We start from the raw sequence: 25497 nt of genomic DNA on the forward strand, positions 1-25497 counted from the left end.
AACTCCAAGGCTGCGGCTCATACCAATCAGGATTTCAGGACGTTAGGTATCAGCCTGTGTAAATACTTGAATAGGAGGAGCTGACCTACCTTGCATCTAGGAACTCTAAATTTTAAACGCACCTAGAAAACGCAAATATTAAATTCCCAGAGAAAAATTATACATTATGAAATTCGCCATGTTTTGCAATAATTTGTATAGGCAGGAATAAATTATACTAAGTCTGATATTTTAATTCTTTGCAGATTTAAAACTTTTTCTAAGAAGAGAGATGGGGACCTGACTTAGGACACATTCACATAATTGTCTCCTAACAGCAATCAAGCATGGATTAGTCCATGAAAATGGAGCAGGAGCAAGCTACAATGGGCATGAGCATACCTGCCACATACTTCTGCATTGCCACCAGTCAGGTATGAGCTCATCAGCTCTTGCACCGGAAGAGACAGATTAAGAGCTTAGTGTGCTCACAGCATAGTCGAGGTGGGGACAAATTGAATTACGACCCCAAAAAATGCATGAACCGGGCCAGTTCGTGGTTTGTTAACACGTAGTTCATGGAGTCACGTGTTAATGAACCCCCACGACTTTTTCAGGCCCGGTTCGTGCGGGTCGTGAGTGTTGTGACCCCAGACAGGCTGGCGCCACTGAGGGGTGTGTGAAATTGACAGCCCCGTTCTCCTGTCACCAGGGAGTGGCAGGAGAAGGGGTCTGTCAGTTTCACATACACCATGCCGGGTTCAGCACATGAGCTGAAGCTGGTGTGGGGTCTATGAAGCTGACAGCACCCTTCTCCTGCCTCCAGGGAGCAGCAGGAGACTGGGGTTGTCAGTTTGACAGACCCAGCGCCGGGTTCAGCCCTTGGGCTGAGGCCAGTGTGGGGTCTGTCAAACTGACAGCCCCTGTTCTCTTTCTGCCCAGGGCGGCAGGAAAATGGGGGCTGTCAGTTTGATAGACCCCACACTGGCCTCAGCCTGTGGGCTGAACCCAGCGCCGGGCCTGTCAAACTGACAGCTCTCGTTTTCCTGCTACCCTGGGCGGGAGGAGAACAAGAGCTGTCAGTTTAACTCACCCCGTGCTGGGTTCAGCCCACGGGCTGAGGCCAATGCAGGGTCTGTCAAACTGACAGCCCCAGTTCTCTTTCTGCCCAGGGCTGCAGGAAAACAGGGGTGGTCAGTTTGACAGACCCTGTGCTGGCCTCAGCTCATGGGCTGAATCCAGTGCCAGGTCTGTCAAACTGACAGCTCTCGTTCTCCTCCCACCTTGTTCTTTCTGCCCAGGGCATCAGGAAAACGGGGGCTGTCAGTTTTACAGACCCAGCGCCAGTTCAGCCCATGGGGTGAGGCCGGTGCGGGGTCTGTCAAACTGACAGCTCCCATTCTCCTGCCACTCGGATGACAGGAGAATGAGAGTTGTCAGTTTGACAGACCCCGCACTGGCCTCACCCCATGGGCTGAGGCTGGCGTGGGGTCGGTCAAACTGACAGTCCATGTTTTCCTGCCACCCTGGGAGGAAAGAGAAGGGGAGCTGTCAGTTTAACACACCCCATGCCAGCCTCCGCCCATGGACTGAACCCGGCACCGGGTTTGTTAAACTGACAGCTGCCATTCTTCTGTCACTCGGGGGACAGGAGAACAGGGCTGTCAGTTTCACATGCCTTTCTCCAGCTTCACCCCATTGGATGAAGCCTGTGGGGGTGTTTTGAAACTGACAGACTTCTCCTGCTGCTTCGGGGCAACAGGAGATGGGGGCTGTCAGTTTCATAAGGCAGTGCAAGTGTTTGAATTCCATGAACTACAAACCACAAACTGATTTGTGAACTTGTACAAGTTCGTGGATTTCGTGGTTTGTAGTTCATGGAACAGCGACGGGTTTTTTTGGTTCATGCCCATGTCTACAGGGGAGACCAACTGGGCTTGGATGCAGTTGGCAGTGCTGCAAGAAGAGGTGTCAGTAATCTCCTTCTACAGCACTGCCAGCTGTATCAAAGCTGAGTGGCTCCTGCTGAGGATTCAATAGGCAAATGGATACTTCCAGGTTGCATCATCACCAGCGGGTTCTGAACTGTCGGAACTTGTAGCACAGGCAATGGATGAAATGCCTTCACCTTCACCACAGGAGAGGCCCACACACCTTGGATCCAGAAGGTGGTACTTCAAGAGGAGACAATGCTAGACCCCGTCAACAGTGCTGCCAGACAGGGCCAGGCAAAGTGGACCCTGAAATGGGTAAACCATTGTCTCCTTCCACAGTGTTGCTGGGTGAGGCAGAACTCAGCAGTTCCTGTGGTGCTGGTCTCAGCTAAGTCCTTCAGGATAATGACCCACCAGAAGAGTGGCTCACCAGTATCTTTTCTGGTTAAGTTAAACAGAACATATGGACCTCCCTGAGCTGAATAGAGACTTATAACAACAACAACAACAACATTTGATTTATATACTGCCCTTCAGGACAACTTAATGCCCACTCAGAGTGGTTTACAAAGTATGTTATTTTTATCCCCACAACAAACACCCTGTGAGGTGGGTGGGGCTGAGAGAGCTCCAGAGAACTGTGACTAGCCCAAGGTCACCCAGCTGGCTTCAAGTGGAGGAGTGGGGAATCAAACCCAGCTCTCCAGATTAGAGTCCCATGCTCTTAACCACTACACCAAACTGGGTCTCAGAATTCTTATCTCACTACAGATGCTAATGCTTGCTCTAATCAAGCTGCACTGTACCATTGTACCTTTACACATTGACATCTTCCTTCACTACACCTCTCTCATCTAATCAAGCTGCATTGTACCTTTGGATTCTGATGCCCATCCTTGTAACACCCCACCCAACATTTGGCTGGGATATAAAGGCTCAGGGATCTCCATCCTACTTGTATCTGAAGAAGGGAGCTCTGACTCTGGAAAGCTCATACCCTGAAAATCTTGTTGGTTTCTAAATTGCCCCTGGACTCAGATCCTGCTATCCTAGTATCAATGAGCCTCTGGACTTAAAAAGGTGTCACTCTGCTTAGGATAGCAAGGTAAATGATGGACAGTTAGATTTGTAGGCAGTGGAACATGACTGCAGGATGAGGGTAGAGACGGATGGTATGAATATAGCAGAACATCAAAAAAATTGCTAGAAACCTGCTTTTAAGCAGTATCGTATGCCGAAACTCTTAGGATTCTAATTTCCATACCAAATGCCACACTCTTCTTGTGATACAGTTAAAGCTGGTTGTGCTTAATCCCTGTAGCTTTCTATGGGATATATGTCATTGCTTTCAATGGGTATTCATTAAATTAAGGTTGTAGCTCATAATTCTTCTTTCACAGATTCTAAGGCTTAACTACAGCATTATTGTGTATTTTGAAACAAAAAAATTGGTTTTTTCCTTTAAATTTAAGGTTGTGTATGAAACTTTTAAGAACATAAGCAAAGCCATGTTGGATCAGGCCAGTGGCCCATCCAGTCCAACATTCTGTCACACACAGTGGCTAGAAATCCAGTGCCATCTAAAGGACTGTCAGTGAGGCCAGGACACCAGAAGCCCTCCCACTGCCTTCCTTCCAGCACCAAGACAACAGAGCACCACCTCCCCACAAAGAGAATACCATCTATCTCCTGTGGCTAATAGCCACTGATGGACCTCTGCTCCATATATTTGTCCAGTCCCCTCTTGAAGCTGGCAATGCTTGTAGCTGCCACCACCTCCTGTGGCAACGAATTCCATGTGTTTATCACCCTTTGTGTAAAGTAGTATTTTCTTCTATCTGTTCTAACCCGACTGCTCAATAATTTCATAGAGTGCCCACGAGTTCTTGTATTGTGAGAAAGGGAGAAAAACACATCTTTCTCTACCTTCTCTAACCCGTGCATTATCTTGTAAACCTCTATCATGTCTCCCCTCAGTCGTCTTTTCTCCAGGCTAAAGAGCCCCAAGCGCCTCAATCTTTCCTCATAGGGAAAGTGTTCCAACCCTTTAATCATTTTAGTTGCCCTTCTCTGTACTTTTTCCAGTGCTATGATATCTTTTTTAAGGTGTGGCGACCAGAACTGTACACAGTACTCCAAATGAGGCCTCACCATCGATTTATACAGAGGCATTATGATACTGGCTGATTTGTTTTCAATCCCTTTCCTAATAACCCCTAGCATAGCATTAGCTTTTTTTATGGCAGTCGCACACTGTGCTGACGTTTTTAGTGAGTTATCTATCATGACTCCAAGATCTCTCTCTTGGTCAGTCTCCGCCAGTTCAGACCCCATCAACTTGTATTTATATTTTGGATTTTTGGTTCCAATGTGCATTACTTTGCACTTGGCTACATTGAACCTCATTTGCCACATGGATGCCCACTCTTCTAGCCTCGACAGATCCCTTTGGAGTGCCTCACAATCCTCTCTGGCTTTCACCACCCTGAACAATTTCGTGTCATCTGCAAATTTAGCCACTTCACTGCTTAATCCCAATTCCAAATCATTAATAAACAAGTTAAAAAGCATTGGACCCAATACCGACCCCTGTGGCACCCCACTGCTCACCACCCTCCACTGTGAGAAGTGCCCGTTTATACTCACTCTCTGTTTCCTATTAATTAGCCAGTTTTCGATCCACAAGAGGACTTGGCCCTTTATCCCATAGCTACTGAGCTTACTTAGGAGCCTTTGATGAGGAACTTTGTCAAAAGCTTTCTGGAAGTCAAGATAAACAATATCTATCGGGTCTCCCTTGTCCACTTGTTTGTTCACTCCCTCAAAGAACTCTAACAGATTGGTGAGACAAGATCTTCCCTTACAGAACCCATGCTGAGTTTTCCTCATCAGCTTTTGGTCATCAATGTGCCCACTAATTTTATTTTTGATAATAGTTTCCACCAACTTACCCGGTATTGACGTCAGGCTGACTGGCCTGTAATTTCCCGGATCTCCCCTGGAACCTTTTTTAAAGATGGGGACAACATTAGCTACCTTCCAGTCCTCAGGAACAGATGCAGAGTTTAATGACAGATTACATATTTTTGTGAGGAGATCTACAAGTTCACACTTGAGTTCTTTCAGAACTCTTGGATGTATGCCATCTGGGCCCGGTGATTTATCAGTTTTTAAATTATCTAGCAGTCGCATAACCTCCTCTCTCGTCACCTCAATGTGACTCAGGTCTTTCAAAACCCCTCCCAAAGTCAGTGCTTCCGGAGTGGGCATGCACTTCTTATCTTCCACAGTGAAGACAGAAGCAAAGAACGCATTCAGCTTCTCGGCCATTTCCCTATCACCCTTTAGTAATCCTTTTATGCCTTGGTCATCCAAGGGCCCCACTGCCTCCCTAGCTGGTTTCCTACTTCTAATATATTTAAAGAATTGTTTATTGTTTCTCTTTATGTTCTTTGCAATATGCTCCTCATATTCCCTTTTTGCCTGTCTGATCACAGACTTGCACTTTTTTTGCCACAGCTTATGCTCCTTTTTATCAACCTCACTCCGACTAGTTTTCCACTGCCTAAAAGAATCCTTTTTACCTTTTACAGCTTCTATTACATTGCTTGTTAACCATGCTGGCCTTTTCCTAAACCTATTTGTGCCTTTCCTAACCAGCGGTATATATTTAATTTGAGCTTCCAGGATTGTAGTTTTAAATAGTCTCCAAGATTCCCCAAGTGTTTTGACCTTTTTTACTTTCCCTTTCAGTTTCTTCTTCACGTACCCCCTCATCTCAGAAAAGTTACCCCTTTTGAAGTTAAACATGGCTGTGTTGGTCTTATTTGGCAATTTCCTATTTATACATATGTTGTACTCAATAACATTATGGTCACTGTCCCCAAGTGGTGCAATCACATTTACATCTCTCACCAGGTCTTCAGCATTACTGAGGACCAAATCCAGGATCACCTCTCCCCTAGTAGGTTCTGTAACCATCTGTTCCATAGCACAGTCATTGAGACAGTCTAGAAACTCACTTTCTCTCCCCCAATTCGAACACCCATTGGCCCAGTCAATGTGTGGGTAGTTAAAATCACCCATTACAACACAGTTTTTTTGTTTAGCAGCCATCTTTAATCCTGTCATCATTTTATAAACCTCCTCTATTTTCTGATCTGGAGGGCGATAACAAACTCCCACAGTTAAGTTTCCATTTGGGCCCGTAATTTCAACCCATAGCATTTCCAGAAGCGAATCTAATTCAGTTACCTTCTCAATCTTACTGGAATGTATACCTTCTCTGACATATAGAGCCACCCCACCACCAACCCTTCCCTCCCTATCCTTCCGATATAATTTATATCCAGGAATCACCGTGTCCCACTGATTTTCCTCATCCCACCAAGTTTCTGATATGCCCACAATGTCTATGGATTCGCCCAACACTAAACATTCCAGTTCCCCAATTTTACCTCGGACACTTCTAGCATTTGTATATAAACACCTGTAACTTCCCCGGCACACTTTGCCTCGAGACGTAGTTAGGTCATCTGCACTGTTTGTCTCCATCTCAGTTGACAACTCTAATCTATCTCCCTGTAGAAGTGTTATACCTAGCCCTTCATCTCTCTGAGATGAACCATCCTGAACCAGAGACACTTTATCTCTTGTCGGCTTTCCCCTAGCATTTAGTTTAAAAACTGCTCTGCCACCTTTTTGATTTTAAGTGCCAGCAGCCGGGTTCCTTCTCGGGACAAGTGGAGACCGTCTCTCTTGTACAGCTCCCGCTTGTCCCAAAAAGAATCCCAGTGCCTAACAAACTTGAACCCTTCCTCCCTACACCATCGTCTCATCCACGCATTGAGACTCCTGATCTGCGTTTGTCTCTCTGGCCCTGCGCGTGGAACAGGTAGCACTTCTGAGAAGGCTACCTTGGAGGTCCTGGCCTTGAGTCTCCTGCCTAACAGCCTAAATTTTTGTTCCAAGACCTCACGACTGCATTTCCCAACATCGTTGGTTCCAACATGGACCACGACCGCTGACTCTTCCCCAGCACTATCTACCAGCCTATCTATAACACGCGTAATGTCCGCTACCTTCGCACCAGGCAGGCAAGTCACCATACGGTCAGAACGCGGTTGTGCCACCCAGCTATCTACTTGTCTAAGGATCGAATCACCAACTACCAAGAGCCTCCCTCCCGCCCCACCCAGGCATGGTTCCTTGATGCGAAAGGAAACCTGCTCACCAACTGAAGAAGAGGTCCCTTCTGAGGGCATGTTCCCCTTATCCTCAGTACGGTGCCCTGATTCCACAAGATCCTCATTCTCCTTGACAACAAGAACGCTGCCATTTTTAGAGTGGGACACATCTATCCTGTCCCTGAGAATCTTGTCCTCGTGCCTATCTAACTGTCTCCGCTTCTCCAGGTCAGCCACCTTGGCCTCAAGGGTACGTACTCGTTCCCTGAGAACCAGGAGCTCCTTGCAGCGAGCACACATCCAGGACTTCTGACCAGAAGGCAGATAGTCATACATGTGACACTCAGTGCAATACACTGGAAAGCCCCCAACCCCCTGCTGGCATTCTGACTTCATTATTCTGTTTTAGGAATAACACACTAAGAGGAAAGAAAACGGCTATGATCCCCCGGCTAAGAGCCACAGGCCAAGAGCCCTTTAGCTCTCGCCCTTCGGCTCGCGCCAAAGGCTCGCGCCCCTGCCCAGCAGTTGCCTTTTCAATGCAAAAGGTCACTTCCTGCTAAGCACAGGAGGTGAGCACAAAGGGGGTGTGTGGCTTGTACTCCAGCAACCCCCAGCAGCCTTACAAACACACTCACCCTCAAACACAATCAAGCCCAAACACACTCAGCCTCAAAACTACACTCAAATCAACACAAAACTACACACAAAAAGCCCCAAAGCTAGAGAGGACCACCCTCTCTACAGAAAAGCTACAGAAAAGCTACAGGAAAAACTTCTTCAGATTAAGAGTAATCCAGAGTGGAATTGGCTTCCTAGGGAATTGGTGGGTTCCCCCTCTTTGGTAGTTTTCAAGAAGCGGCTGGAAAAATACTTGTCAGGGATGCTTTATGCTGGTCCTGCATTGAGCAGAAGGTTGGACAGGATCATCTGTAAGACCCCTTCCAACTCTATAGTTCTATGATTCTTTGAGTATATATGCAGGGTGCAATAAAAATGTAGTACACTTCAATACAGAAGTACCTTTTTTATTTTTTCATTCAAATCCAGCAAAGTTAATTTTTAACATGCCAAACTAAGAAGCAACTGCCGCAAATATTATAGAATATATAACTCAGTTAAAAAGTTCACAGAGTACTCTTAAAACCTACCGCCACAAATGTTCCTCTGTTATCTAATCTCTTCTTTTTTCTTAAGTACTATTTTTCTACTTGCAGATAATAAAACTTTTCATTAGTGATTGTGCTTCCTGTCACAATGTAAATAATGTATGCTGAAGTATAAAACATGCAATGAAACCTTAAGTTTTCATCCAGTTGTTTTACTTGTGCTGATCAAAGTTTTGGCGCTTTCAAAGCTAAATCCATTAGCTCATAAACAATACCTTATTTATAATTCAAAATATATGGCTAACATGTGGGAACTTTAAAAGTAGCTATTATGCTCAGAAGAGGGCCAGTTCAGGAATATGAACATATTTTATTTTCTTCTACAAATAGTTTATAAAAAGAATACAACATGAAATTGATCATGAATTGGCTCACTTAGAATGTCCAGATCTGTCAAGCAAAATTCATGAAGCATAAGGAATGTAATCCATGCAATTTTAAATAACATATTGTGCATGTTCTGACCACATGTTCTTCAGATTATGTAGAAAGTATACCTGAAGAGTTATAATACATATACAGTAAAATGACTGGCTGCCATATCTAGGAATAAAATACTGATTCCTTATGTTTTTATGAAATGTTTTCTGGGCCATAGCCATGACATACATTCCCTTCAGGGAAGCTACAAATGTAAGATCTGAGAAGCAATGAAGGGGGTTTAAAAGGCAGCTGCAAATAACGCTTTCTACAAACTCAGTCTAGCCTCAGTCTAGCCTGGAAGATGGCTCCCTATCTTGACACAGCTGATCTGGCCGCTTGGATCCATGCCATGGTAATACCAAGTCTTCTTGACTTTGGTAACTCACTCTGCATAGGTCACCCTCTAAGTTAACTTAGAGACTCCAGTTGGTGCAGAATGCTGGAGTTCAATAATTATTGGTGGCTAGAAGGAGCGTGACTATTACTCCCATTCTACTGGCTACTATCAGCTACTGGGCTCAATTTAAAGTACTGGCCACTACATACACATGGCTTGGTCCAACTTAATTACATAACATTCAATTTATATACCACCCTTCAGGACAACTTAATGCCCACTCAGAATGGTTTACAAAGTGTGTTATTATTATCCTCACAACAATCACCCTGTGAGGTAGGTGGTGCTGAGAGAGCTTGGAGAGAACTGTGACTGACCCAAGGTCACCCAGCTGGCTTCAAGTGGAGGAGTGAGGAACCAACCCGGTTCTCCAGATTAGAGTCCTACCACTCTAAACCACTACACCAAACTGGCTCTATGGGACCACCTCTCTTCCTATATTCCACCATGGCAGCTTTGCTCATTTAAACAAGGCCTTCAGCAGGTGCCACCTTGCACATGGGCAAAATCAACAGCTGTCTGTACATGTGTATTCCCTGTGGGGCCCCCACCGTATGCAATGGGCTACCTGATGAGGTCACTCTACTGGCTTTCCAAAAACTATGCAAAACTGAATTACTGAAGAGGGCTTTTTACAGGAGAGCTGTACTGTAAGGAAATAGTCTCAAAGAGATCCATCACTAAAGGGATAGGGGCAAGAGACTAATACTATGTATTACTATGTATGAGCTGTGGTTATCGAAGGCTCATACTGCATTGGAGTTGGATGGTCTAGCTGTTTGGCTGCTACAAACTAACAGGGCAAACTCCTTTGAAGCCAACTGATCCACACACCAAAAGGAGATGTTTACATATACTAGCAAAGGAATGTTTTGGTTGCACCCTCCCCTTTCCCCCCCTAATTGCCTCTTCTCTCTCCTCCCCTTCTCTCCCTCCTCTTCTTTATTTGACCAGTCTCTGTATCATGCATCTGACGAAAAGAACTTGATTCTCGAAAGCTTAAGCTACAATAAAATTGGTTAGTCTTTAAGGTGCTACTGGACTCTTTTTGATTTTGCTACCACAGACTAACATGGCTAACTCCTCTGCATACTATGTACTGTCTGTTGCTGTACGATCCTACTGGATAGCTTCTATGTTGTTTAGTATGTTGGTCTTAGAATTGCTTCTGCCCTGTTTTACCATTTCTTCAACTCGGTACTGGATTCTTACTAGTTTTAAATCTTTGCAAATTTACATTTATATACCCTACCTACTACATTGTTTATTGAAATGTCTTTGAAATTGACTGTACTGAGTTACACTGCGTAATCCACCTTGAGTCTCAGTGAGAAAGGTGGACTATAAATGATACAAATATATCAATAAAAAGAAGATGGTGGCTGAAAGCTAAAGGTCTTCAGAGAAAAGCTATCCTTAGCTTTCATATATATTTCTAGGGGATCCAGCTGCTATTTTTGGACAGTCAAAAGGGAATGGGAGAGCTTTTGTTTATTATTATCTTTCTTGCTACTTTCATGATTGTTGTTTAACAGTATTAAAAGGTTATATAGGAAATCTGCACTAGCTGGAAACAGCCAGTAGAGAAAAAGATCCACCATGAACCAGACAGAAAATACTGCAGAAGATTAGCTTACCTTTCTATTCTAATTTTGTAGCAGTTTCAAGACTAACAAAAGCATTGTGGTGCAAGCCTTCAAAGACTATAGCCTGCTTCATCAAGCAGAAAACAGTTTTGCCTCACCTTACAAACAGGAGAGTGGACAAAGTGGCAAAAACAAAACCATGAGCGGGTCAGTGCTTTCCATATTGATGGTTTTTTATACCTAAAAACAGGATGTGCCCAATACATCACCCATTCCCGACTGAACAATGCTATAGTTATTTATAAGGCAGGTGTGCATGACCAGCTAAAATAAATACATATGCAAAAATTCTGCAATGCTGCTTTTCTTTACAAGACATAATTTCAAACAGCTCATAAAATAACAACCGGGCTGCTGGAGAGGATCAGTTACTGAACCTCCACTGCTAGTGCAAAAAAGACACAGGACAGCCAGCAAAGGGATGGGCCCTGGTCTTAGATGGTAAATGCTGTGGACAAGTTCCAACACTTCAGTGTTTGCACAAATGTGCACTTTCAAATTAGTGTAGCAAAGCCTTTAAAAGAGGCTTTCAGGTGAAGTACAACTTCCACTTTTGATGATCTGCCAATGAGGTCCCACAGAGGGTTCTCTTATTTGTCCACACAAGGTAAGAATCCACTAGGAAAAGGGTCTTTTGACAAGCTGCTCTGATGTTGTGGAATAATCTCACACACAAGGCCTCCTTAGTTCCAATGCCTGTCTCATTTGGAAGTGGACCAACACATGCCAGGCCTTTTGACCAAGGGTTGTTTTTTTAAAAAAAAAATTAAGCTGCCAGTCTTATGGCTAAAATAACCTTCATGTTCAAGGGCAGTGTACCTGTGAACACAAAGCTGGAATAACAATAGGGGGAGGTTGCAGCTCCATGCCCAACTTTTAGGCCTGGGTTGGGGGCATCCGATTGGCAATAGTGAGAAACAAGGTGGGAACATAACAGATCTTTGGCCTATTTGAGCAGGGATCCTCTTATGAACATATGTTCTGTTAAAGTTTTAAAAGATTTATAAATAGTGTTTTAATTGTGTTGTATAGTCATGTTCTATACTGTTTGAGAGAGAGGGGTACCTTGAAGCTGCCATCCATGGCCCTCAAGGAAGCTCTTATACTGCTCTCTATTAAGGTCCTTTAGAGTTCTAAGTGTGGTTAACCTCACCTGGTCGACTTGTAGCTCCAGTCATAGGGTGGTGAACCTTCACCTTTCCCTAGGAGGCCAGTATGCCTCCTGATCTCTTGGACTCTCACCTGGTAGGCTGTCTCCGTGCCTCCCCTCTCCTCCCTTTCTGACAGCATCCATCAGCCTTCCTAATAGGGGCTTGGGGCTTTTATGATCAGTGCTCTACCTCTGGGCTCTGGGGCTCTAGCTGCTGCCTGTCTCATGCTTTCTTTGTTCCCAGACTTCTCCCCCCTATGTCTAGCCTGTTTAATGCTGCACAAGGTTCTGTTTCGGTGGCTCCATCCACTTGTCCTGGAATGCAGATCCCTGCTAGCCATGCACCATTACCCAGGATCTGGCACAGGGTGGGATCTTCAAAGGCAAGTACTGTTGTTGCCAACCCCTCCAGCCTCCTCTCAACAGCCACTGCTTGAGCTGCTCCTCATTACACCTCTCAATTTGCAGTAGCATGCTCTCTCAAGGCCCCCAAGAACCCAATGCCTCCTGACCACTACTGCTGGGGGGGGGGCACACGGGGAGAGAGAGAGAGAGAGAGAGAGAGAGAGAGAGAGAGAGAGAGAGGATGTGCAGAACAGTTATAAATGAAGAAGAACTGGACAGCTCTGCCTCTCTTGTTCTATGTGGAATTTCATTGTAGTTGTGGCTCACTCAGAAGTTATAGACTGAATCATATGTGAAAATAAAATAATAAGATTAAACACATTATTATTTGTGTCAATATTTGTGGTGTTCACTAGTTGTATCTTCTTCTGTATCCTCATAGCAGTTTAAAACACAGACCAGGGTTTAAAACAATGTTCTGGTGCAGTTGCTTGACAGCTGCCACGTGATTGCCTGTGAGAACATGCAGCACCATCAATGTGATTACAGCTTGCCATGGACCATGCAATGGTGCAATTTGTTTGAACTGTGATTTCCATGTGGTGCTTTTGAGACAACTGCAATCTGCAGCACTGGAATGGATCAAAAACTAACTACCGTGATCACAGAAATCGTGAGGCCTGGTGGAAATGCCATTTCCTACAATCATAGAGTAATAGACTCTATGTTGTCCTTTCTATTTGCAAGCCTGCCAGTAGTTTGGCATACCACTGCAGGCAATGACATAGGAGGTGTTGAAAATATGAAGTCAGCCACTGGCTTGCCTAAGGCTTCTGTGGATGAGTTGTGGTTTGAACTTGAACAAGTATTTGAATTTAAATAAGCAAATGTAAAAAGTGTGTCAGATAGTCAATAACCAAATAAATGCACAAGTTTATGATTTCAAGATGAGCCTGCAAAAAGCAAAGGGAAAGATTCCTTCCTTCACCTACTGTGCAGAGAGACAAGTGGAGAGATTGCATGTGTAACAATCTTGGGGAGCAGACTGAAGAAGCTATATATATATTTGCTTCATTCTAGGCCCTGGTGCCTTGCCTGTGTGAAGCCTATGTCATGCTTTGGCATATGCACCTGGCACAGCAAAACCAATATTCCCACCTGGTGTATACAGTGGCTACAGTAGTCCTTTTAGGATATAGTTTATGGGGATTGGACCTCAACATCTGGGGACAATGCAGACCAGCACTGCAGATCATATGGGGGCACTATAAGGAAATCTATCCCTCTACCTCTAGAAAACTCTAGTAAATAGATAATGTGCAACAATGGTTTTCTTCCTGCCAGTGTCATCTTCTATCGTGTCTAAATCTCTACAAAGATGGCATTCATCATCAGACTGACAGAGAGATTTTTTTCGGCATAAGCCACAGACAAAATATACATGGGCTTCATGATATGTACAGACTTATCATAAAAACTTTGCATGATCTTGAAGCTTTAAAATTATATGTAAGAGAAGTAGACCTGTCTCTGCCCAGCCCACTAAAGTTTCCCCACTAGTTCACTCATACTGCATTGTCACAATAGGCAGGGACACTTGCAGACCAGGGAATTGGGCTATTAACTATTCTTACTTACATCAAACTAATATTTGTTGATGAAGTGGATGAGCAAATATTTCCTCCCTGCTGCATTATGTTAACAGCTCCAGGCTTTCTATTTGTTAAAACAAGTTTAGATGTGAATGCATATAAATGGATATTATGCATTAAACGTTTAGGCCATAAATGCCAAGTGGCTGAAAGTAACATGTCATCTATCCCAACCCTAAATCAAAAAGCTGAATGAAAGAGGAGTAAAAAAGGCAAATTATCCTTCGGTTATCCACTAAATTTGTTCTCTTGACAGCAGAGTATATCTTTTCACAGATCACTTAGGATTTATTTGTTCTAGAGAAAGAATGGACATAGTCATAAAATTCTGTACAGCCTAGAAAGCAACAATGGGATTAGCTTGGTTAGCCATCAGTAAATGTGAGCAAAGCAGGGCAATGCCATTAATATGCAGAATCATATACCTTCCAATCAACTAACTTCCAGATCTTGTTATACATCAAAGAACACTTTTTATTTTGTAAAATGCATTTAGCTGGTTTTAAACTTTCAGGTCCTTTGTTTTTAAAAGCTCTCCTGTTTTTCAATAGTTTCAAGGTAGTTCCAAAGTAAATCAGAAGGCAAGACAAGAGTCACCTTATGGACAGAAAATTACTAGGCCGTATGAAACAAGAAACTGAATCTCTGAACACCTTTATCAGAGAGGAACAACCCATTTGGAACAAACAAAAGAATCCTGGTTTTCTTTTCCTCAAAGAGGTCACATTTGCCAGTGATACTCTTTCAACTGATAATACTTTTTCTTTACATACTCTTTATCATTCTATCTGCTGTCTGCCAAACAGCTGTTTAAAGTCCCTAGTGACCATTCTTTTTCTCTTTTCATTTTAATTCTGTCACCAAACACCAAACCTTTACAGGGGACAATACAACCCCTCAGTTTTCACCCTTTTTTTCCTCCTTAGCCCCCCTTCTTCCCTACCTTCTGGGAAGATATTTACAACAAAGAATGAAAGATGGCAACATAGGCAGTTGATTTAGAAACCTCGCTGAAATGTTAAGTCTCTCTCTGCACAACAAAGAATTCCTTGTTTATAGAGCTTATCATTTCCATAGGTCTAATATGCATCTAAAGATGCAGTTTGAGCTGTTGGGAATCAAAGCAGAAAATATAATGAATCTGAGTTCCATTTTACTTGCTTCACTGTTGCTCATTTCTGTTTAAGTATTTATTTGGTCATCATAGTTTTCAAACATATCTCCAAAATCATGAGGACTGGAGACTTTTATTTGACTGTTATTTAAAATGAAAACTCTGGGCCAAGCTACAAGTGACGAATGACACTTGAACGGCAAGTGAACAAACTCACATGCATTCCTCCCTGTTCACTTGCGCTCCACTTGCCCTCCACTAGTGATCGAGCAGAGGGCAAGTAGAGCACAAGTGAACAGGGAGGAATACATGTGAGTCTGTTCACTTGCCATTCAAGTGTCATTCATCACTTGTAGCTTGGCCCTATGACACTCACACAGCAATCCCATGCAGAGTAATCCTGCATAAGGCAGTCCTGTCAGAATTCTAAACTGATCTTATAAGTGGACATAATTCTGTTTGGTCTTATCTTTCAGGGCTCAGTAGGATCTTTGATGTGAATGAAACAAGTAATCATTGCTTATTTTATGATGAATTGCTTGGGGGGAATAAAATATTAAATGCATTTATTGTTTGTTGGATGCTATGGCTGGAAGGTTTTAGAACATCTGAATCAGTTCTATATGAAAAAGGATGCTCTAGAAAATAATTCCTTGTTGAATTATTGTCTAAGCAGTGAACATTATATCTCTCAAAAATATTGTGATCTGCATCACAGTTTCCATAATGCACTTGCATTTCTACTATTAATGGAGCCCAAGTTAGATGATAATCTATGTCTGCATTGACCCTATGTTAAAAGTATACCATAGTCTGCCACAGAAAGTACAAATATACTTACAGAGACTGAAGGGTGTGCAGGTTCTGGAGTGCCTCAGCTGGAACTTGCCGTAGCATATTGTTCTGTAGCATTCTGCATTTGTATACAGTGGGAGTAAACAACAAAGTTTATGTTCAGAACTCAGGTTTTTTCCTACCTTCCATAAAACCACAGAAAAAACTGGGGAGGGTCAGGTCTGGTAAGAGTAATTCTGGGCCCCAAATAGCAAGTTGTGCAACCTGCAAAGTGGCACTTTTTTGAAATACTTTTTTAGAGATCATGCTACAGTATTATGAGACCCGGTACAGGAAAGAAATGTTTGGGGAGCCTAAAATAATATTGATAATATGGGTATGCAGAGTTATCTTTCCAAAAAGATGATAGGTATCCCCACTATTTTATGGCATTTATTAATGAAAATTTAGTTTTATCAATAACTCTGTCTTTAATCCTAACATTATCACATCTAAAAGTTAGTCTCCATTCAGAAGTTAGTTGTGTCTGGTCTGGTCTTTTCTGCACGGGGCTTTTTCATTGGTTCTGGCCCCACACTGCATTGATTTCTCTCCAGACTTCTGCACACAGGGTCAAAATACTCCGATTCAGTCTTCAAACTATTTCCCAGACTTTTTTGCATGAAGAAAGGCTGCAACTGCTGCAGAATCAATCTTTTCCTGGCTTTTCTGCAGCTTTTATCCCTGCACACATACCCTAATTTTTCCCCCTCAGCAAATTCAATTTGGGGCTTATTTGAAGAGCAGAATGCTTTGTTTGGTGTGAAGCCTGACCCGGCCGTGCTTTTCACCCTCCCTTCCCGCCCCCAAATCCTGATTGGTTGAACAGCAACCAATCAAGTTTTTTTCCTGATTCCCCCCCCCCAATTAAATGGCAACATTGCAAGCTTTTGTAAGTTTCCTCAGCCATTGACTGAGGAAACTTACAAGTTCTCAGCTCATCTACTTCTTAAGAATGAACAGAGCATGGTTTCCAGTTCTGAAAAACACCAGGCTAACAAAACACTCCACACCCGACAATAGCCCTGCAGAGAAGATTAGCACATCAAGCACCAATCCATATGCAAAAGAACCTCCTCAGGATACAGTGAAGCCTCCCGCCATTAGCATTCCACACCCTGGGAAACTCTTACAGGATGACTCAGCTCAACCCCACCCCTCCTGAGGAGATACAAATGACCTACATCCTTTCCACACTGTGACACTGAGAGATCTCTGTCTTTTGGTGCTACACCTCTGAAGATGCCAGCCACAGCTGCTGGCGAAACGTCAGGAACTACAATGCCAAGACCACGGCAATACAGCCCGGAAAACCCACAACAACCATTGTTCTCCAGCCGTGAAAGCCTTCGACAATAAACTGACTAGTCTTCAGCTGAAGAAACTGAAAAGTCCGCAAAGCCAGCAACAGAATCGGGGCATTTTTCTAGTGTGGAAATAAAAAACAGACAGCAATTTGGTTCAACTCACTTAAAGCGCAGAATTAAAGAACTGAAGCAATATGAAGCCAGAACCGATGGATAAAGCGGCTCCAATCCTCATGGGCTGAATACGCAGAAAACCCAATGTAATGGTTGTTGTGGGTTTTCCGGGCTGTATTGCCGTGGTCTTGGCATTGTAGTTCCTGACGTTTCGCCAGCAGCTGTGGCTGGCATCTTCAGAGGTGTAGCACCTCTTCAGAGCTACACCTCTGAAGATGCCAGCCACAGCTGCTGGCGAAACGTCAGGAACTACAATGCCAAGACCACGGCAATACAGCCCGGAAAACCCACAACAACCATCGTTCTCCGGCCGTAAAAGCCTTCGACAATACAACCCAATGTAATGTTCACCATGTGGCCAGTCATCCTAGCTGGAGGGGACTATGTTTACAAACAGGACTCCTCTGGAGGAAAGTGATTTAAAAGGAAACAAAAAAGATTTCCTCCAAAAAACACAATAATTCTCATTTAAAGAAGTTCTAACTTTATCCTGAAACACTTACATCTATCAAAAAATGAAAGATTATGAAAGCAAAATGTCTACTAAAAAGCCACGTTGAAAGTAATCCATGTATTCACACTTTCTTTCTTCTATCTTTCCACACAGTTTGAAACAAGTATTATTTCTTGTTATCCATCATTTTTAGAAATAGCTCTGAAAGAGATGTGCCATTTTGTAGCCAGTAAAAGAAATAATTAGCAGAAATTAATTTTGTCTTTGATATTGTACATTCATTTGATGAGTAAACTGTTTTTGGAATACCACTTGTTTCAAGTTCAGAGGTTTATCAATACAGTGTAGCAAATGCGTATGTTTCGAGACATGTACATCTTCCTGTCCCGGTGTGCAAATCAAAACACGTAATTCACTTGAATAAAGAGTTGCATTAAAATTAGATTCTGGAAGGCTTTAAGAAACAACATAAGGATAATGAAACGGGCAACATGCAGTTTACTTACAGCACTTTAAGACTGAAAAGCCCAGCAAATGCTCCTTTGGGGACGTGTGCCAAGCCGTTTCCTGCTAGACGGCTGCAGGGTTAAAAAAAAGAAAGAAAGATAGATTTCTTTTCATGTGGAATTAATTTGGATGTTAAAATGTACAAGACGGCTATGCTGGAAACACCAGGGCCAGAAGCGGTTATTTGAGAGCCTTGTTTTGTAATCATTAATGTTCTGTGCAAAACGTCCTATAACTATACAGTCCATTTACTGGCAGCTGGGCAAATGAATTTGCTTCAATAAATCCAGTTTATGATGCACATCTACTTGTTCAACCTGCTCTATTTCAGTTGCAAACAATGCTTAACTCTAGAATACAGACAGGCTACTAGTTGTGTATCTTTTTCACGACTACCTTTGATTCATTAGTTTTTAATACAATAACTGGAATAGCTGGCCTTTTTTAACTATGAGACACTGCATAGTTGCTTAAGAGGTTTGTTGATCTCAAAATGCTACACTAAAGTCCCTAATTCATTTTTAAGCATCAATTTTATATTTATTGACATCATTTGCAAACTGCATTTCTTCTCAGGGGCTTACATCATTTCCCTCTCCTTCATTTTATACACGTGTATACTTGTAAAAATTTACATTTTAAAAAAAGTGATTTATTAAAACACACATATCTCATTCTCTCAATTTTATTGATTCTCAAGATGCCTATCAATAGCACAGAGCTATCCCTACATGTAAAACAATAAATATCTAAAACAAATGTCAAAAAAGAAGCAGAATAAAAACTGTCAAACAGCATTTTTTTTTATAAAAGCGGTGCCTTTTGTCAATGTGCAATTGTGGTTTCTGTTGTTCTTAGTATCTCCTTATAGGAGCATTTTCACTTAGCAAGGCGTGATCATGAGTTCAGGACAGGACATAAGCTCTTTATCCCTTCCCAAGTATGGCTGCCAAGTCTGCCCTGGCAACTGAAGGGAGGTGGGGTGGTGGTAGTGGGAACTTACCAATATACAACTATGGCATGCCTTCATGGCATTACCCTATTCTTTCTCATAAACAAGACGAAACCTGGAAGATATGAATACACCATGCAACTTCGCTATTGCCAACACGAGTTCCTGTGGTGCAGACAGCAAGGGCCTATAGCTAGTACGCTACAGGGATCCCTCCCTGCAGATGGAGTTTGCATTCCAATCTACCACAAACAGATTTTTGGTAGAAAAATGACTGGGGACACAGAAGAAAGAAAAATGGGCATTCATACAACAAATAGCTCCACAGCTCACATAAGAGTAACTTTGCCAGCGGTCTCCTTAGAGCGGGCAGACTCCCTGCAAATTATGCCTCTACCCACTGATTGCAAGTTGATTGGTGGGAGGAGGCAGGGCTGAGAAAGCTCATGCGCTCATATCCCTGTCACTTCTGGTATGACCAGGAAGTGATGGTGTGATGGCAGGGTTGATTCTTTAACACTTGGCCCAAAACACAGTCAAAACACATGGATATGTAGCTTACAGTCTACGAAGCTACCATTTTCTCCACGGGAAAAGATCTCTATAGTCTGTAGATCAGTTGTTATTCCTGGAGAATTCCAGCCCCCACCTAGGTTGACAGCTCCATAACTTACACACTTTATGTGGCAAGCACAAACTTTGCAAGCCATTTGAGGTCAAGAAAACAGCACAGAGAAAATAGTTAAGAAAATGCTCCTTTGTCCCACGGCTGAGGCTCCCTGCCGGAAACGGTATTTCCACAATAAAACACTGCATTGGAAATCCAATCCTGGATTTTTCAGCATTTTGACTAGTTTGGCCCTAAGATCATTGATACCTACTTCAAAGTAAGTAAGCAAAAGGTTAGCCTTATATAATCAGTTTATATACAGCAAGAAAACCAAATACACACTTATATACTTGAAAGCCTGGTTTATCACCATCTAGCATTGCTGAAAAGCTAGATGGAGAAGGGATTGAGGGGATACAAAGGCTCCACCTCAACTTTCTAAAGTAGCCTAACAAGTCTTATTGCTATGCATATTGCTCCCTGCAAACCTCTTCCCTGCACCAGTGTTCAAACCAAATTGGGCCTCCCATGGTGCTTTAAATGGATTCCCACTGGTACTCGACACTGTAGTTTGGCTGAGTGTCCCTGTGGCAGGCTCATGTAATTCATAATGTGTAGTTTAGTTCTGAGTTTGAAGCTGGCAGTAGGATAACTTCCATACCTGGGTCCAGGAACGTCAAAATGCTGGCCAATGACTGGAAGACTGGACAAGTTGTGTTTGCACTAATTAGTATTTTGATGACTTCTATAATTTTGAAATACAGAAGCTTTTGAGAAAAGACTGAGGATATTAATATATAATAATAATAATAATAATAACATTCGATTTATATACCGCCCTTCAGGACAACTTAATGCCCACTCAGAGCGGTTTACAAAGTGTTATTATTACCCCACAACAATCACCCTGTGAGGTGGGTGGGGCTAAGAGAGCTCAAGAGAACTGTGACTCGCCCAAGGTCACCCAGCTGGCTTTGTGGAGGAGTGGGGAATCAAACCCGGCTCTCCAGATTAGAGTCCCGTGCTCTTAACCACTACACCAAACTGGCACATCTAGGCATGATGTGACTGTGTTTGAAATAAAGTTGTCAACCATCAGGAGGGGACTGGAAATCTGGAATTATAACTGATCAGACTATAGAGATCATTCTCCTGGAGAAAACTACTGTTTTGGAGTCTTGAGTCTCATTGAGAAAGGCAGACTATAAATGACATAAATTAAATAAAATAAATAAACTCTTCTCCCGAAAGTGCACCCTTCCCAGGTTGTCTCAAAATCTCCAGAGATTTCCAACCCGGAGCTGGCAACCCTAGTTTGAACAGAAAATCATTGTAATTTTTGCAAGCAATTAAGATGGTGTGTGTTTAAAACCTGTCAGCCAAAATTTTATAGCCTCTGAAAAGTTATACATGCAAATAAATTTCTGCAGTAAATGTATTCTCATGTAGGTGGGATTGAACTGTGTATTATTAGAATTTGCATTGATTACTGCAATTGAATTCTGTGGAGCTAGTAACAGTATAGAAGAACAGAAAACCACTGGACTTTGCATAGATCTTTATTACAAATTTGAAATTTGATAGTTAAAAATTTATCTCTCTGCTGAGAGCTGAACAGAGATGCTTGGAGGGGGCATGTCATTGATTTATGACCAGGGCCGTGCATTTCTTACATAATTGCATGCCTGGCCACCTTGTTCATGTGGATCTCAAATTTCAATTTTGTGAAGTAGAAAATTAATTTCATGATTATTCATTATTTGCTTTTTGTTTACATTAAGCAAAAACAAGCACCCTAATAATTTTTAGTTATTTAAGTAATATAACTTTCCTGTTACGGCTCATCTGGCTAGTCCAATGCCTATGCTATATTTTTTATGAATCATGGGTTGATTCTTTTGGAATTTAAAAACAGTGATTGGTTATCATGGTGCTTCCATGCCCTCTTAGGATTTTCCTGCATTTCCTGTGATCTTTCCCAAACCCGTTTTTCTGCAATATTTGAGGAAAGATTACAGCAAGGCCAGGGTTGCACTCACGTGGAAGGTAAAGACTACCACATCAGTGCCATTTTCCTTGCCCCAGACCCTTGCAGTGGCCATTTCCTACTACCACTATCATTGAAGGAGTGTTTTATTTAATTAAAAATGGCAATTAAATATTGTTATACCATTATAACAATGTGTCTGGCCCTGATGGGTCCTCTTTCAAACTTCATTACTAAATCCTCTCCAAAATTTGAAGGGAAACAATGCTGTAGCACAGTGGTTAAGTGGTTCAGCTGCGAATCAGCACTCCATTGGTTCGAATTCCACTACTGTCATGAGCTCAGCAGGTGACCTTGGGTAAGCTACTCCTCTCAGCCCCAGCTGTATTGTGGGGATAATATAACACTTTGTTCACTGCTCTGGATGAGGCACTAATCTGTCTAGGAGAGCGGTATATAAGTGCAGTTATTATTATATCCAATCCTCAACATGGATAAATCTGTAGATACTTAAATCTAGGGCCTGGAGCCATGAGCAGACAAGGCAGATCTTTCTACAAACTTGAAAAAGAGGCTAGGTTTGCAGAAAAATCTGAATACTAAAATAATAATACACTGGAGTGTTAACCGCCCGTCCCCCAAAGACAAAAGCAGTGCCTGTAATTTTAAGAAATGATTGCCCAGTGGCTATTGCTAGGCAACCACAAAAGTATTAACAGCCTTCAAGGCTTGGTTTTTGTCAGTAAAAGGCAAAGGCAAGGCTCTTTTCAGGGCTCCCTCCTTTGAGGGAGCACTCATTGAGGCCAGACCCAGCAATAACCATAAAAGTTATTTGGAGACTAAAGCATGTGGCACTGACTGCACCCATTCCTGCTGTCCAACCTCAACAGCTCTGAAACTTGAGTGGAGAGTCTGGCATGCCGTCTTCTACTGAGATTGTAGTTCTTTGGACTGGGTACAGTAAATGGCAAACCAGCACACAATTACTCATGCATAAATCCAGTGAAGCCAAGGCTCCTATATGTCCTTTCTCGCCCACTTTATCTCATTCAGATGTGACTTGTAAGAAATTAACTTTCTAATATTGCTTGATTTTATTACACTTCTATTTTTTAAAAGCTGGCAATATTGCTTTAAAAAAGAATTAATTGCTTTTTTACACTGTTTATTTTAATTATTAAACAGTTTTAGAAAGCACTCTTGCACTGATTAAAAAGATAAAATCTGAATTCATGCAAGAATACATTATATTCTTTTTTAAATGGTGTTAAGCACAGTTTATTAGTCTGCACCTGTAATCAAGACAGAACTACATTTTAAGATGGCTTTGTCACTTGGCCTGCAAAATGCTTGTTATCTGAAACTAATTCCAAAATCATTGTGTTGAAAAAGAAAGGGGGAAAAACAGTTCAGACCTAGAGTGAATTTATCTGTGCTTTATTCGGCTAAGGGCACCTGCTGTAAAGTTATTGAGTAATAGTAGTGTACTAAAAATTACTTGGAGCTTTGCCCACTCTGTTTGAAAAGAACAATTTTTCTGTCTTAAAAAGGAAATTAGATATGTCTTATTCAATGGTGGCTTAACCGGCTCCAGCAACATAACTTGCTTTCTTCTTTATAGCTGCAGAAACGATCAAGTGGCTGCAGGTTCTACAGTTCATGCTTATTTACTCCATTATAGGCAGTTGCTGGAGACTGGATGGCGAGACTGTGTAGAGTAATAGGCTGTACTGGCATTCAGAGCATTGATACGGCAGTCAATAGCCAGGATTCCCATCAAGATCTTCTCACATAATTTTGCATTTTGAATTCCACTGTATGACCGTAAAACTTTGAGCCTTTCTCCAAATATGACCAACTCTTCCAGTGGGCAAAACTGAAGTAAAGAGAAGGTTTAGTCTTGATCTATCATTTCCATCACCATGGGACCATCTCTCCCTGGAACAACTATCACAACCTGTTTCCTAACACTTTTAAGTAAAGAAGACATTATTTTCCTTTTCAGGGTGCATGCGTGTGTGTATGTGAAGAAGCGATTCCAAGATACCATACATACAGGGCTACCAGGTCCACCCTGGCAACTGGTGGGAGGTGGGGGTGAGAGAGGGGAATTTACTGGAGTGCATGTGGCCCATTGTCCATGGACGATAATGTCACTTCTGGTACAACCTACAAGTGACAGTGTCACTCCAGGGCTGCTTCTTTAGCATTTTGGCAAAAAGCTCCAACTTTTCACTGTGTTGAAGACTCAGGTCTAGAGTGATGCTGTTGCTTTCAGGTCATGCCAGAAGTGATGTCAATGGTCAGGGATGACAGGTGCATGTACCTCCAACCTGGTGATCAGCTGGTGTTTGGAGGGCAGAGGCATGGATTGCCAGGCTCTTGCCCACCATAAGCGGACACTTGGCAAGCCTAATAGTATTGTACTTCTCACAATCTGTAATTTTTTTTTAGTTTTCTAGTAATTAAAGTTGCAGATTGTGGCATCACTAAAGAAGAAACCAATTTATGTCCAAACGGTTTGCCTAGTGAACATTCCTAGAATATTTGTGATGTTTCACTTCTTACATTACTATTATAAAAAAGTGAGAATTTGAAAGCTCCCCCACCCCAAACTAATGGGCTTTACTATGGTCACTTTGTTATATTCCAGACTTTTGTGCACAGAGCACATTCCACTTCCTGCTGGCCATCATCACATCTAATCAACATTCCATTTGTGATCCTGTGTTTGATTAACTATTTTTACGGCATACTTCCCTTCTTTTAAAACAGAAAAACACCAAGTACAGCAGAAGTAAGCAATACAAGATTCTGTATTTCAGAATTAGCCTTGAGGGATGCTAAAAGCTAAAGACTAAGGAAACAGTAATTAAAAGTGATTACAACAAGAAGATGTAGTGCTCTGAAATGGGAATGCGAGTGTCCTTGACACAAGCAGAACCAGGCAGCAGGTTTTGGTTTTGATTATAACTTTACTTGCTATTTTAATAAACATGAGCCAGTATTCAAACTTTTAATATCCTGCTGCTTAGCTATTTCCAAATAGCAATCCAGCTCTTTTAAACAACACTTGCTTAAAAAAAATAGTAAATCAAAAATTGTTTGGTTCTGTCTTTACTTAGAAAATTTGTAGCCTCAGTAACTTTTTAAAAATAAGTTCATTTCCAGAATCAAAAGCAACTGCTTTTTTCCCCAACTAAGTGTTTCCGCATGTGCCAAAAGTGTCAGCGCTCACAACTTCCCTGTGCCGTGTTAAACTGGTTCCCAGCGTAAAGACAAGAGACAAACTCAGGAATGTGCCTGGCTCTCAGATATGTCAATCAAGTATACAATGGTACGTACAGCTCTTCTAGGAAGCGGAGATTGTGCAGAGAGCTTGAGGGTAGCTTTGAGATGTTGTTCATACTGAGATCACTGCAGAAGAAAACAGATAAGAGTCTTAATACCACATGCACAACCACGGTATCTAGCTGTCCATTCTATACATTTTAAAGCAACACGTTCAGGAAGTGTTAATAAATTAACCCGAGCATCTAAAGTTTGTTTACTCCAGAGCATATCTATGCTATTGATAAAAAAGATATATAACATGCTTTAATGATGATTTTTTTCAGCAATTTCTACGTGTTCTTACATAATTAAGCCATTCCCTCCCATCTACATTATTTTAATAC

General features: G+C 42.2%; 1 protein-coding gene across 3 annotated transcripts in view; it reads right to left on the reverse strand.

Moving 5' to 3' along the window:
- The window catches only part of LGR5 (leucine rich repeat containing G protein-coupled receptor 5), a 124787-nt gene that overhangs the window by 61609 nt on the left and 37681 nt on the right, over window positions 1-25497 (reverse strand). For all 3 annotated transcript variants that reach the window (XM_054988404.1, XM_054988403.1, XM_054988405.1), the window contains exons 2-4: window positions 25166-25237; window positions 18271-18342; window positions 15837-15908 (exon numbers count right to left, since the gene is read on the reverse strand). In XM_054988404.1, the coding sequence (XP_054844379.1) occupies window positions 15837-15908; window positions 18271-18342; window positions 25166-25237 (216 nt within the window). The remainder of the gene's footprint in view (window positions 1-15836; window positions 15909-18270; window positions 18343-25165; window positions 25238-25497) is intronic.

Source organism: Eublepharis macularius, chromosome 9 (genome assembly GCF_028583425.1).
Source record: "Eublepharis macularius isolate TG4126 chromosome 9, MPM_Emac_v1.0, whole genome shotgun sequence".
Taxonomy (NCBI): Eukaryota; Metazoa; Chordata; class Lepidosauria; order Squamata; family Eublepharidae; genus Eublepharis; species Eublepharis macularius.